This window comes from Egretta garzetta, unplaced genomic scaffold (assembly GCF_000687185.1).
Source record: "Egretta garzetta isolate BGI_Z169 unplaced genomic scaffold, ASM68718v1 scaffold96, whole genome shotgun sequence".
NCBI classification, from domain to species: Eukaryota; Metazoa; Chordata; class Aves; order Pelecaniformes; family Ardeidae; genus Egretta; species Egretta garzetta.
In genome coordinates, this window is record NW_009259965.1 from 2208859 (window position 1) to 2222710 (window position 13852).

Consider the following 13852-nt stretch of genomic DNA (forward strand, 5'->3'; position numbering starts at 1 on the left):
ATGACTTGCTTTCTGTCACTACTTTTCCACAATTTCTTCCTCTTGACTAAAGCGTTTTGTGGAAGCTGGACTTGTAGCCCTTTCCTGCTTTATCTTCTCGTCACTTCCAAATGCATGACTGTCTTAGTAAGAAAAAAGTCTTTAAGCTCAAAATAAGACATCAGTTTATGTGATCACTTAGTACAGTTTGACTTTTTTTTTAAGAACTTCTTTCATTTTCAGTTGCCAAGTTATGCAGCAGTGTGCCAGAAATTGGTCAGATGGAAGTACTAATACAGTGGTTACAGGATTAATGTTAAATCTAGTATCTTCAGTACAGTAGCCACGAGGTCTTGTCTATGGCGACTGTATAATCTCTGGCAAGTCTTAAACCTGTTTGTAAAATGCTACTTATTGTTTCTCTTTTACAGTGAAAAAGAAGATGATGAAAGTGAAAAGAGAGAAGAACCCGGTGACAGCTGGGAGGAGACTGGTGGTGGTGTAGACAGATCATCTGGTCCTTGGAACAAGTCAGCTCCTGCACCAGCACCTGTCGTTGAACCAATTGGTAAATTTAACTCCAAGTTGTTGCTTTTTCCGATCAGAAGTGTATCAGGTTGGATTAAGCTGCTCAGAGGCTAGAGCTCAAGGAGTAGTTCCTATTCAGGCACCTTCTAGCATACTGATGGCTGTTTGACATGCTAGCAAATGAGGAAATTTTCCTGTGAAGGGATCTGAGGAACTGAATTGATAGTACTGTCAGGTACTTTAAATAAACGCACATGGAGGGGGTTTTATATCTGACTTTGAAGGGGTGGGAGGATTCCGTCTTTGAAGGAGATCCCTCTGCTTTGCAATCTGCAAGATACCAGTTGGAAGCATTTCTGTTGATCTAAAAGTACTGCTTTGACAATTAAGTGGATGTTCAGCTGATATCTGAGATCTAATATGGCAGTTCTTGAGTAGGGTTCCATGGTTAGTAGTACACTTTTCAAATCAGTTCTAGGGTACAGACAACGTGACATTGCAAAATTGATTCTTTAACTGGGATAGGACTTTGGTTTAGATTAAATACAATTTATTAGCATCAGCAGACATAAAGTACTGAACAGTCTGAACTCAGATCATGGCTATTTCATTGAAAAGTGGCCTGCTGTGTCTTTTCTTGTTTGTACAGGCAAGGAGGTAAAGTTAATGCATCAGTCAGTGTTATTTTATTGTAGATGGTTATCTTAAATACAAACTACTTGGTTATTCTCTTCTGCAGCTGGAGAGATGCTTTAAATAAGATTTGGCAAATATATAAATATGTGTTTAAATCTCTAGTTTTAAATGTAAGCTACTAATAAATTGTAAATAAGAAACATGGAAGTCGTCTTCAGTGGTTTTGATTCCCCAGACTTTTGTGAGGCAATACACTGGAGCCACATTTTAATTTGACTACTAAGTATAAGTTAAATTAGGTGACACCTGATTTCCTGCCTTGTCTGAAATACTTGCTTCCAGAGCTTCAAAAGGTGCAAAAACATACTTGTAAGATTTTTATTTGTGTGTTTTTTGAAGGCAAACTTATGAATGCAAACTTTCTCTCTTGTTCTTATAACTAGTTACAGAAACCCCAGAACCAGTTCAGACTGGTGGTGTATACAGGCCGCCTGGTGCCAGGGAGGGCGGCAGGCCACGGAGAGCACAGCAAGGACCACCAGAGATCTATAGTGATACGCAGTTTCCATCACTGCAGTCCACCGCCAAGCTTGTAGACAGTCGAAAGTAAGTACATTCCATTAATTCCCTGAGAGACGTTTTAACTGCCTGCTCTAAGTTCTTATGTTGTTTTAGGGCTTAAGCCTGAATCTTTCCACAGAGGAAAGAAATAACTAAGACATTATTCTGTTTGGCAAGGAGGCGCAGGAGAGGTCTTAACTGTATTTTCCAAATCTAGGAGGGGCTTCCCATGCAATAGCTTTGATAGGACATGGCCCAGCAAGATAGCCAAACAAGGCTGCCAGTTACCTTATCTTTGAATTGCTGAAGGATTTCCCTCAAGCAGAATATTTCTGCTCTTGACAGCATCTGGTTCCCAGAGATACTAGCCGCGGGGAGGCTCTGTGTTACTGCTGTCAGTAGACGTGAGCAGGATGCCTTGAGCACACTGCCTTCTCATTAGAGATATGAAGGTAACTTAAATGGAGGAATGGGGTTTAATATACAAATACAAATCAATAAACTTGCTATCTGGGCTGTGGTTTACAACGATGAGCCCCCCCAATTTTGCTGAAGTGTTTTGTATTTTGTGGTGCTGAAGACTTGATTCTCGCCCCACTTTTGAGTCCTGATCTTTCCATAACCTCATTCCCTACAGAAGCAATAGCTAGGCCAATACCTAAATCACTTGGGTTTTTTGTTTGGGTTTTTTTTTCTGCTTGCTGTGTTACTGACTAATACAGCCTAGCAGCAGCTTTGTTTCTTCTGGGTTTTTTGGTGTGGCTTTGTCTGCTTGGAGAATGAGACATGCTGTCATTGATCCTTTAGGGCTTGAATGGTGCAAACTGAGCTAAGACTAAATTCTGTGAATGTTTTAGAAATGTACTTCTGCTTTTTAAAACCTATTTTTCATAAATGCACTTAAATTTACTTTTGAGAATGTTAATACTGAAACTTAGGATGTAATTTGAATTGTACTGGGTGATGAACTTGATTCTGCAGATAAGGTTTTGCAAGATTTGCTTGGGAGTGTTTGGCTGTTCTGTTAAAACTCTAGGCCTTAGTGTTCTGTGTTCATAATGCTTTTGTTGGGATGGGGTGGAAATCAACTAGAAATTCACTATTCACAAGCTAGTGATAAGATATTTACTGATTACATTTATTTTCCCTTAGGGATAAAGAAATGGAGAAGAGCTTTGAAGTAGTAAAACACAAAACTAGAGGTAGGGATGAGGTCTCAAAAAACCAGGCACTTAAACTTCAGCTAGACAACCAGTATGCTGTGCTTGGGGATCAGTAGAGCTGCATACACAGTACACTTAAGGAATGCTTTTTTGGTAGCCCTTCTACTAAGGTAACTAAACTACAGCTAACGGCTATGATGAACATGCCACCTTATTTCTGCTGGATCTACTGCAGCAAGTGCAGACTGCTTTGACGTAAGTGATTGGTTCTCCTGCACTATGGAAGCATAATATGTCACAACTTCTCCATTGGATATGGGGCAAATTAATGTAAATGATTGAACAAGAGTCATCAGTGTTCTTTAAATGCTCAGAAAGATACCTACAGCCAGTGGTCATTTCAAAATCTTTTTATGTTCAGATACTGAGCCTTCGTAAAGGTTGACTACCTCAGACTTGCTGCACTCATTGTGGACACCATGTGGATCACAACTTCTGGAAGAGAAGGTTACAGCTGTTTTAGTGGCCATCTGAAACTTGAAACCAGCTCTACTGGATTCCTGTCAGAAATCCTGCAGAAGTCAGCCATTTGGTTCCAATTTGCTATAACAAAGATTTAAGTGACCTTAATGACAAAACTATTCTGTTCCCCTTCTGAGGAATCCTGTCATGTCTAGCCATAGCCTACTAGAGACTTCCGGAGCGTACCATACCACTCATACTATCCAAGTATAACAGAGCTGTAGTTGGTTTACCTTTTTAGATAGCTGTACGGAAGTAACTGCAAAACAAATTAAAACTCCTTCAGTATCAGATCTTAACTGATCATCATAGGAATGATGGGTTTGAATGGTCTGTTCGCATTAGCCGTTTTCAGTTGTCTGTTCAAGCATAATTTTTTTTCCGTTCTCCACAAAAAAAACAAAGCCTGCCTCATTTCTGGTATTGCCGTATATTTAAATAATGAGATGTTGTAGTGAAATAGGGTTTATTTTGGGTTTTGTCATGAGCTTTGTCTTTTTCGCCCTAAAGTGCTAAGACTGAAGAGTTTTGATTTGACACAGGTATCCAGACTCCAACTACAGTCTTCAGAATTTCTCCGTCAAAAATGAGATACATGGCAGTAGCGATAGTAGATAAAAATTTCTCCTCTCTGAAAAATAGTTATTTGTTGAAGGGTAATGGTTACTTGATAACCGAAATAACTTAGTATGCAGAGGAATAACTAAAGCTGGTAAGCCTTACTTGTTTGGCTACTTCTGTGAAGCATGCAGGCTTTTTGAGGCAGCAATCCTCTTAAGTAAAACTCATAAAAGGTGTTTATTCAAAGCCAGGAAGTTTAGTAGTAATGGAAGGCAGTGACTTCTTTAAGTTGTCATTATCTCTGACTTAATTTTAATGGAAGCAGGCAAAACAGCACCGATACACTAAGAATATAGGACATTGCCTGTAACTCTGAATTGATGAACGAAACCTGTCAAGTACCAAAAGCATCCTGCTGTAACTGTTTTTCTCTTCTTTGAATTCTGACACCAGAAGCAAAATGAAGTACAATAGTGGCGTGCTCCAGTGTTGAGGTTTCTCAGAGTAAATGCCAAAAATAGACCCAACATCTATAAGAGTTGCCAATGGCAAGAAAAACAAGGGAACAATACACAACTTGCTTATTGTGTGAGAGTACTGTGTATGTGCAGAAGATGAGGATAGTGCAGGAATCGCCTAGTTGGGTTCCCTTTGACTAACTGCTGACTCGCTTTAAATGTACTTCTCTGAGGCCAATGGGAATTTTGCTGTTGACTTCAGTGGGGCTGGGGTTTCACCTGGTTCTTTTGTGCACAGACTAAAACTGGCCTTGCCCTTGCAGAGTTAACTGTCTCTAAAACTTCTGCTAGAAGCTGCTATTAAAGAGAGGGCTCGAGACTGTTCTTAAAGTTGGAGACTTCATTTGGAAACAAAACCCCACTGAAAGACTGATTCCAATCCCTTGGACTCTGAGCCATGTATCTTCCTTGAAAATATGTTGTTGCCAGCAGAACTGTTGATTTGTCACTAAAGATTTCTGTGGTATTCACGGTAAATGGACAGGTCACTTGATGTGGTAGAAACGTACAATCTTAAAACACTTTTCCTGATGCTCTGAAGCAATTGAGATCGCCAATGCACATGAATCAAGTTTTAGTCTACTGTATGAAGGGTAGATGAGACTGTCCATTGTACCGTCTTTATTTGAAGTTTTGGGCATGAATTCTGGCAGTTCAAGAAAACCCTGTAACAGTTTCAAATCAAATAAAATGGAAATATACATGGATTCTGGAGTCTAATCAATCTTTACCTTTAGTTCTAGCTTATGACCATACAGCAGGTGGGGAAATGCGGAGCATTTGGATCTCTTGAGGGACAGGCCACGGAGTGGGCAGTCAGCCTTATGGTTAGGTGGGCTGTGTTTAAGAGCTTATAGCAGTGCATATTAATATGGCTTATATTTATATAGAGAAGTTTAGTTTGCTACCTGTCAGAGTGTCTTCTTACTCCCACCATATAGGACTGGTTTGAGATTGTGAACTGAGTATGAATGAAGCTTTGATTTGCTTTTCACTTGGAAGTAGCTCTGCTAAATTAAAGAATGGACGGGGGGGAAAAAACCCACCCACGAAAAGCCTCTGGATGGTTGCTGTCAGTAGAATCCCTCAGTTACTGATAACTAGAGGTGTTATTTTGGGGGCCCTTAAGCGTATCATTCCAGGTTCTTTCTGGAGGCACAAAGGAACAAAATGAGAAATGCAGCAGATTTCCATAGTACAGAATGTTAAACTACTTCAGTGTTTTGTGTTAAATATCACTGCCAGCAACTATCAAAACGCCAGTTGTCAGTATCTTCCTTGTAACAATAGTTCTGCATGCCTGAAACTTTGAAAGTCAGTCCCCTGTGGAAGCTCAGTATGCTTTTGAAACTCTGAAGTCCAACTTTATCTGGTTTGTTGTTGCATTCATCCAAGGCATGCCAAGAATGTCCATTTCATTCCTTCAGAATGCTTGTTGAAGGCTTATTCCATAAATGAAGGATTGTCAGTTGTAGAAATGAGATTCTTGATACCAGTCAGTAAAACGCAGTTGTGTGCTGCTTCAGGAACTCCCTAATCTGTAATATGCTTTGATGGTGGGTGAGTTATTAATTTCCCATTTAAAGATTCCATTTTACTTTCTCTGGCTTAAAATAAAAACACAGTTGCTAGTAGAACATAGAGATGTTCAGTACTTACTGGGAAAGGAACAACTTGGATTTGTGGTTCTTGGTGATAAAGTCTGTATTTAAGGAATGTTAAAATGCCAACACCTAGATAATTTTAACAATGTTGGACTTCCCAAATGCCCGCTGTAGGAATCTGGCATCTGTATTTGCTTGAGCTGATGATAAATGTAGGAGAGGATTAGTTTTGCCTGCCTCCCCACCCTGGTTTAGCTGTGCCATGTTTAATCTTATTCACAAATGAAGAAGAATTGACAACTGAAAGCGACTGTCTCCTGCTACTCCAGTTTTGTCTTTGTAGCTAGCTTTACCAGTCATGCCCAAAGTAACTCTTGCAAAACTTAACAAATAGATGGACTTTTAATGGTACAAACTGTGGTAGAGACCTGACACCACAGGGACAAGGGGTTTTGGCATTTGCCTCTGTTGGCTCTTGGAAACTCCTACACCACAACATGGCTGAGAGACCTGTGCTGTTTAGGTCAAGTAAACACTATAAATTTGATAGGGCTGCACACCTTGGAGTTTGCTTATCTGAGCTTTTGCAGTAGTTGTATCTTTTTGTCTTTCTAATTTCAGCCTGGTTAGTCAGTTTTAAACTTGCTTGTGGTTTTTCTGTCAAATACCATAACTAAAATGGAGCAGACGATTCTTTTTTAGACTAATAGGGCTTCACGTGCTTAAAAGGTGCTTATTTACAAGGTAGTAATATTCTTTCCAATATTGACGTGGTCAGAGAAGTTAATACCTTGTATTTTACATGACCAGTTTGTATCAGAGGCCCAAGAAACTAAATTTTACCAAAAACATGAGTGTTAAAAATCTTTATGAATGGCCACAGTCCAGGCTTCATTGCCTGACTGTGATTTAGTTCCCAAATTGTCCTCTTCTGTTTTCAGCTTCTAATTTCACAAATTGGTTTTAATGGTAAATAAGTGCTTTATTTGGGAATATAAGAAAATAATAACATGCATATTTGAATTTCAAATATATTAATTAGGTATGTACAAAGGACGAGGAGATCTGACACACATTTGCTGATAAATTCTTTAGAAAAAGTTAGAAAGTCAGCTTGTCTGTATCGAGGTTAATATGAGAACCTCCAAGCTCTGACAGATGGAAGAAGAAATGGCAGCAGAAAACAGAACTGAGGAGTCTTAACACCGATTTGGTTAAGTCGTAACTATCATGTATGTACTCATGCTTCTGAAGCACCGAGTGTAGTTCCACCATGTTCTGTCTGAAGTGAAATAGAACAGGAAGGAAGATTTTATTTTTTTAAAAAAATGAGAGTGGAAATTATGCAAATAAAACCCAGGAGGTATAAGAAGAGACGGATTAGGAAGGCTGTTTTCTAAGTGATAGTATTAAATGCATATCCTGAGGTAGGGAGTGGAGTGTAAGTGGTTGGATAGGAGAAGTGCTGCGTGGGTAAGCAGGGCTTTCACAAGTGACAGCTCCCCCTGACTTTAGATCAGCAAAAGTGTTTGAAGTTCAGTACTTGGGGAAGGCGTCCCATTTTATTTTTAACCTTTAAAGAAAAGAATCTGGAAAACCTGCCCAGAGAGAAGGTAGAATTTTGCATTGGTACAAAGCTGTCTAACTGGTTGCCTAAAGAGAGAACAGAGAAAGGCCAAATTCCAAGATAGTTCAGCAATCTTACTAGGAAATAACTTGTTTCATACTTAAGAAAACTCTTAATTCACTTGCGCATAATAAAAAGCCAAGACACTGATTCAAATTGCTATGAAGACATTGTCCTTTTTTTTTTTTGTGAAGCATCTTCTAATGGTATGTATGGCATGGGTTTACGTTCACTTGCTTGGAATTATATGCTGATAGAGCAAGGTTAATGAAGTTCAATGGGCTGCTTAGCCAAAACACAAATACTAAAAATGTATCACAGTATTAATGAATCGCCAGAAAAAGCAGTGCATCTGGAATACCGGCATGGGGAGTATCATCTAAAACAACTGCACGTGCTGAAAAGAAGCAGGCCTGTGTTGTAGCAAGAGCATAGGACCAAGGGAGTGGGATTTGACCTTGGTTTTCCACTGAGCTGCTGTGTTAACTTCAAGTAATTGAGTTTCATTTGGCCTCGGTTTTCCCCAGCTGTACCAAAAAACCCCAACAACCTACCTCACAGGGGTGTTGTGAGGCCAAAGCTGCTGTTTGTCAAGGGCTGGGGGAATGTGCTACAGGGGACTAAGAATCTTTATTAGAAGATCTTTATATTAGCTTTCATGGCAGTATTTTAATACTACTTTGGGAAAGGCTTATTTCTACAGAATGTAATAAACACTCTATTTAAATATTATGTAATTAGGCTTATCTTAGCACATATGGGTAAGGAAAAAGTTCAGGCTGAGCACTCTGACTGGTATCTCCTCTCTTTAATTATCTGTGCAACCCAAATGGCATATTAATATGAGGCTTTTTGGTTTTATGTGGAATACATTAAAATCAATATTGCTATATTTTGTAAACCCCATGACTGAAATAAAATCCTGCTCACAGTTGATAGCCATCTCTTAACAACGTGGCTGTTTTAAAGTTCGTTCAAAGTAGGTGAACTAGAAATGTTCACTCCTGAAAGTATGTGTTTGTGTCAGCATGCCAAGTGGTATTTTGTAGTAGGAACATAGTTTTCTTCCATCTCCATGTGTAAATACACATTGGTTCTTCTTTTCATCCTTTTGCATATTTAAGTTGAAGCAGCATGCAGGTACAAGGGAAATCTGGGAGACAGAGTAGTCTTAACTTCAAAACTTTACAAGTCTGGTACTACGGTAGGCTGGAGGAAAAAGATGAAGGGAATAAACCAAAGGGAAATAGCTGCCCATGGAGAGGTTTCTGTGAAATGGACAAAGGAACGGAATGATCAGAAGATGGAGCTGAGGGGGGTAAGCAGAGGGGATAGGTAGAAGAGGAAGGAACGCAGGTACAGAAGAGGTGATTGCCCTATTTGCTGTTATCTCCAGTTTTATCAGCTAGCTGCAGCTGAAGGAACACGAAGAAATAATTTTGATGAATATGCCCTTGTCTACTGTTGCTGGTGATTTCACGATTCATCGCTCAGCTTTTACAGCGGGCCTCCAAATAGAAGCAGAGAACACGGTGGTGGCATGTGTGCAGGCAAATTGGACCTCTGGTGGCTCCTGGACAGAGATGAGGCCCAGCAGCTCCACTCTCTTACTGATACTTTTATCATTGTAGCACCTCTAAGAGAGTTGTTAATGTGCGTCAGCCGTGACAATCCTCTGTCAGCAATGATTACTGTTAAATTTCAACAAACTATTGCAGTTGCTTCAGAGGCAATGTTTAACTGGCTGAATGGCAAGCATGAAAGAATAACACAGGGGGCTTTTTGGAATCCTTACCATGATGATGACAATGAGCGATGTCGAGGTCAACAGATTGGTGGGTGGCTTATAATGACTTTGAGGTATATATCCTGTTCTGTGGTGGGGAGGGGAATTGCTTTTAAGATGTGTGTCATCTGTTCTTTTCCCATCCTAACAAATGAACTACCTTGGTCTTACTGTCTTTCAGCTACAAAGAGCTGCTTCTACCATTCTCTTACCGTTTTCCTCCCTGTGTTTTTCTAATGTGTCACTCTTTCTAAGGTGCTGATGAAACAGCAAATACTCATTGAGGACCTGTAAGAGAAATACATGCTGTAATATTTTTCCATATTGTTCTGTCTTTAATACAGCCTAACATCTTATTCGCTTTCTTGACTGCAACTACACATTGAGCAGATGTCTTCATCGAGCTGTCCCCTGGTGATGCCTAGATCGTCCCCTTGAAAGATCACAACTAATTCAGAATCCACCAGAACATGTATGAGTGGTTTAAAGCCTTTCCAGTATTCATTGCCTTGGGTTTGTTTTCTGTTGACATTCACTTGCCACTGAATTGCCGAGTTTACAGAGTTAGCCAGCCTACCCTGGCAATCACCATCTCCCCCAGTGCTGACAAACTCCGTAACTATCTGTGGGCGTTGGCTTTTGCCATCCAATATACTGAAGTCTTCAGTTTCACGTGTATAATTCACTCTTCTTACCAGTGATTAGCATGGCATGCTCTAACTAACGTTTACTCAACCTGACCTTTTCTGTTCTGTTTCCTGTCTCTGACCTCCTGTACTGAATTTTCTTTCTAGCTCAGTTACAGCATTGAAGTCATCGAGTTAAAACTGTCTGCTTTATTTGAAATAATTCACTGCTGGAAAACTGTGAGTTAAGATGTTGTCATAAGCTTCCTTTTTTAATTAAAACAAATCACTTACTTATTCTGTATCTTTTTCAGAGTATGTACAACCATAACAAAATGATTCAAACCATAAAAACAGGCTGATAAAAGAGAACAAATGCAGTGAGAGACAGGTAAAACATACATGAATCTGATCTCCCAGAGCCTGGCTTCATTGGGTTCAGTGGAGTTACTTCTGTCACTCGAGATCAGTTTCATTAAGACTTGATTTGAGATCTTCTCACGTGAAGTCTAGGTACAAAAGCCAGAATCAAGCGCAAGTGAACAAGCCCCATTGCAAACGTGTTTTAAATTTCCGGGTTACGCCGCTCTTTGTTTGTGGCAGAGATGCAGAGGATGCATTACTTGGTCTCTGACCAGCAACTGAGTGGGCTCAGCCGCACTCAGTCCAACATCCCTGTTGCAGTATTTAACTGGACGTTGAAATAAATGAGGTGACGGTATTTGAGATGAAGAGGAGTGCAGCAACACTGGGGGGCAGGCTTAGTCTTTGTGGTTTGTTTCATCTCTTCACATTCTCGTCTTGTACTTTGAAGAGCGTGCATCTGTAAATAAGGTTAAGTCTCTTAAGTGCTGACTGCATTTACCGGTGTTGCTACGTTTACAAATACAAAGGAGGTGTCATAAGGGAAGATGCAAGCCTGTCAGGAGGTATAGCCCACCACTTAACTGCATTGTCTCTGTATCAGAATACTTCATCATATAGAACAGCTGCGTTCCAGTACCAATATGTGGTTGAGAAGAATGTACCTTGGATCTTGCATCTAGATAAATTGTATCTGTTAGGTGTTCTGCTACAGCTGTTACTGGTGTTCTGACAAAAACCACTGTAGCTGCTGGGGGTTTATAAAGTGGGCAAAGTGGAGCCAAGGGGGTTATGTTAATTTTGAGGGGGTGGGAGCAGAGCAGATGCAGCAATATCTGACAGCTGTTAGAATGTCGTACTTCATACCCTCTCCCACACATCTGGAAGACTCATCCCTGCTGCTACGCTCACCGAAGCCCTGTCTTGCCACTGTAAATCCTTGCTGTTATTTACTAACCAACCACCCCGCAAAACTTCAGGACTGACCAGTTTGAGTGTGCACTGTGTCTTTAGTCTGGGAACTGGGTGAAAGGCAAACTGGCTTTGTAAACTGGCATTGCAGCACTTTCTAGATAATTGGCTCTGCTGATTATTTTTTTTTTCTGCAACTCAAAGCCCAGCCAAAAAAAAAAAACCAAAAAACCAAACAAAACTCTTGATTTGACCTCTCTTCACCCTAGAGTATTCCCTCCTTCTTTTGTCCATCCACAGTATTACCATGCCAAGGATTTCTAGTCAGGTGCCTGAATTATTCACCACTTACTTAGAAAGCAGCTCCCAAGTCTGGCTCATGCTGTATTTCTTCAATCAGGGCTCTAGCATCACATCTGTTGCAAAACTGCTTAGCAAGTAAATGTGATCTCCTTGAAGAACTTAAACCTAGACCCTCAAAGGCTACACGGGAGCCTAATTCCCACCAAAGAAAGGCAGTAGCACTGGTCACAGTACATGGCAGTTCAGCTATGAAAAGGGGTAGGGTTGCATGACTGGTAACGTGCTAGCTCAAACAAAACTGTCTTATCTGGACAGCATTTTTATTTTTTTAGTGAAGAGTTGACTGAGTGAAGAATAGTGAGAGGACATCTCTGTAAGTGAGAAAAAAAAATATTAAGCTGAATTTGCTTTCAGCAATGTACCAGAATGTCTCACCACCAGACTTAACCCGAAGAAATGAAGATAAAGCCATTTGAGTGCTTATTGTAGAGTGCAAAAGAAAGACTGATACTGTCTGGCTGGGAACGTGGTTGGCTGGGAGCCCACTGAGCACAGCAGAAACTGTTTCAGCAGAGTAGAGTACAGTTGATCTATTTCTGAGAATCCCTGTGTGGCCCCCAGTTAACGCAGGAACCTAACGGTGCCTGGATATTTATATAATTATATGTTTATAGTCATAATTTAAGTTCAAAACCTGAACTATATATATATTTTTTTGTCAGTAGATATTTTTACCCTGGTTTACCTATCATGGCTTCCGCATATGACAACTTCTAACTGTGCAGTGCACACACCCGTTGTTGTCCTTTCGTCCCATGTTAGAGTAATGGTATCAAACTCTGTAAAAGCACTTTTGTGATGTTTCCTGTGAAGAACGCTGAAGAAAATAAATTTATCTTAACAGCACCAACTGAACTTACACCTCCGAGTTTGTCTCGCTTTTGTTGCGTTCAGCCCTCTCTCCAGTGAGGGAGCCATCGCAGCAGCCAGTGTGATGGCCAGCAGCCTGCTGGTTGTCGGGGTGTCGGTCTGGGCTCAGCTCTGGCTGTCACAGCTGCTCCCTCGCCATCCTTCTCCCTTCACCGTAGCTGCTCCCTGCCTGCCTCCCCCCTGGCTTACAGACATCCACCTGGGCAGTGCACACACAGGCGCGCAAGCCGGGCGGGCATCTGGAAAAGAGGTAGTGCTCAGATCCCACATCCCTGGTTCTGTGGGGGGTTGGTATGTCCCCAATTTTAGCTGCTCCCCTTCTGCCCTTCCCCCAGGATTCACAGCAGCTGCAGGAACTGCGTGTCTCCAAGACTTCTTTAAAGCTTAGCTAAGTGGGTCAGGGAGTGGTTTCTTATCTGTAAAGTGAGAATAGCAGCGCTGCCCTTCCACAGGAGCTTCTTCTGAGGACTGGGAAGAAGAAAAAAAAAGAATAAAGTCACAGGACCCTTAGGGTCTCACCTAGTAATACCCACACCTATTGAAAATTCCTGCAATGCAAAGCAGCATTTCTGAGGTAGAACAGGGAATTGGCAGTGAAATACCAAGTTAATTGAGAATGCGATTTAAGGCATTAACGGCAGTGTTATTTTCAGTATGTGGACTTGGAGCAAGTCAGAGATGTTCAACATCCACAAATAGCAAAAAGCATCAAGCTGTTAAGATCAACAACAGCAAAGGAGCTGCTAAGACTGTAGATGCTGCAGCTCAACATAGCAATCTTGCCACAGCCTAAGCCCCCAGCACTAGGGGCACACATTTCACTTCTTAAAAAGAATCAAATCCCTCGTGTTCACGGGCATCTTTCAGTCCTTCTTGACAACTCCTTCAGGTCATCCCAACAGCGTCTTGCCAAGCTCACTAACAAAACACCCACCACACTGAAGTAGGAAGCAGAGGCACAAAGTAGAGCCTGGCAGGTGAAGGCAAGCTGCCTTCCTCCTCTCTCACCTGGAGACTCCCCCAGCTCCAGTCCCCTTGTCCCTTCCTCCCAGCAGCCAGGGGCTCATTCTCCCCAGCCTAGAGCAACATTCTCCAGATGGCACAGGGCTTAGGCGCCTGCGGCTCCTCCTCTCTTCTATCTGCAGCTGATACTGATACAAAGACTTTCTATAAAGCAAGAGTATCCAGCAGAGTACTAGAAAATAAAGTAGAATATACACGCTCCCATGCTCC

General features: G+C 41.1%; 1 protein-coding gene across 4 annotated transcripts in view; it reads left to right on the forward strand.

Annotated features, from left to right (window-relative positions):
• The window catches only part of CDV3 (CDV3 homolog), a 15569-nt gene extending 3527 nt beyond the window's left edge, over nucleotides 1-12042 (forward strand). The window contains exons 3-5 of one of the 4 annotated variants that reach the window (XM_035895687.1): nucleotides 411-547; nucleotides 1587-1749; nucleotides 2050-2849. In XM_035895687.1, coding sequence (XP_035751580.1) covers nucleotides 411-547; nucleotides 1587-1749; nucleotides 2050-2146 — 397 coding nt within the window. In that variant the 3' untranslated portion in view covers nucleotides 2147-2849. The other 3 variants (XM_009640186.2, XM_035895688.1, XM_009640187.2) reach the window with 3 other exon arrangements.
• The last annotated feature ends 1810 nt before the right edge of the window (nucleotides 12043-13852 follow it).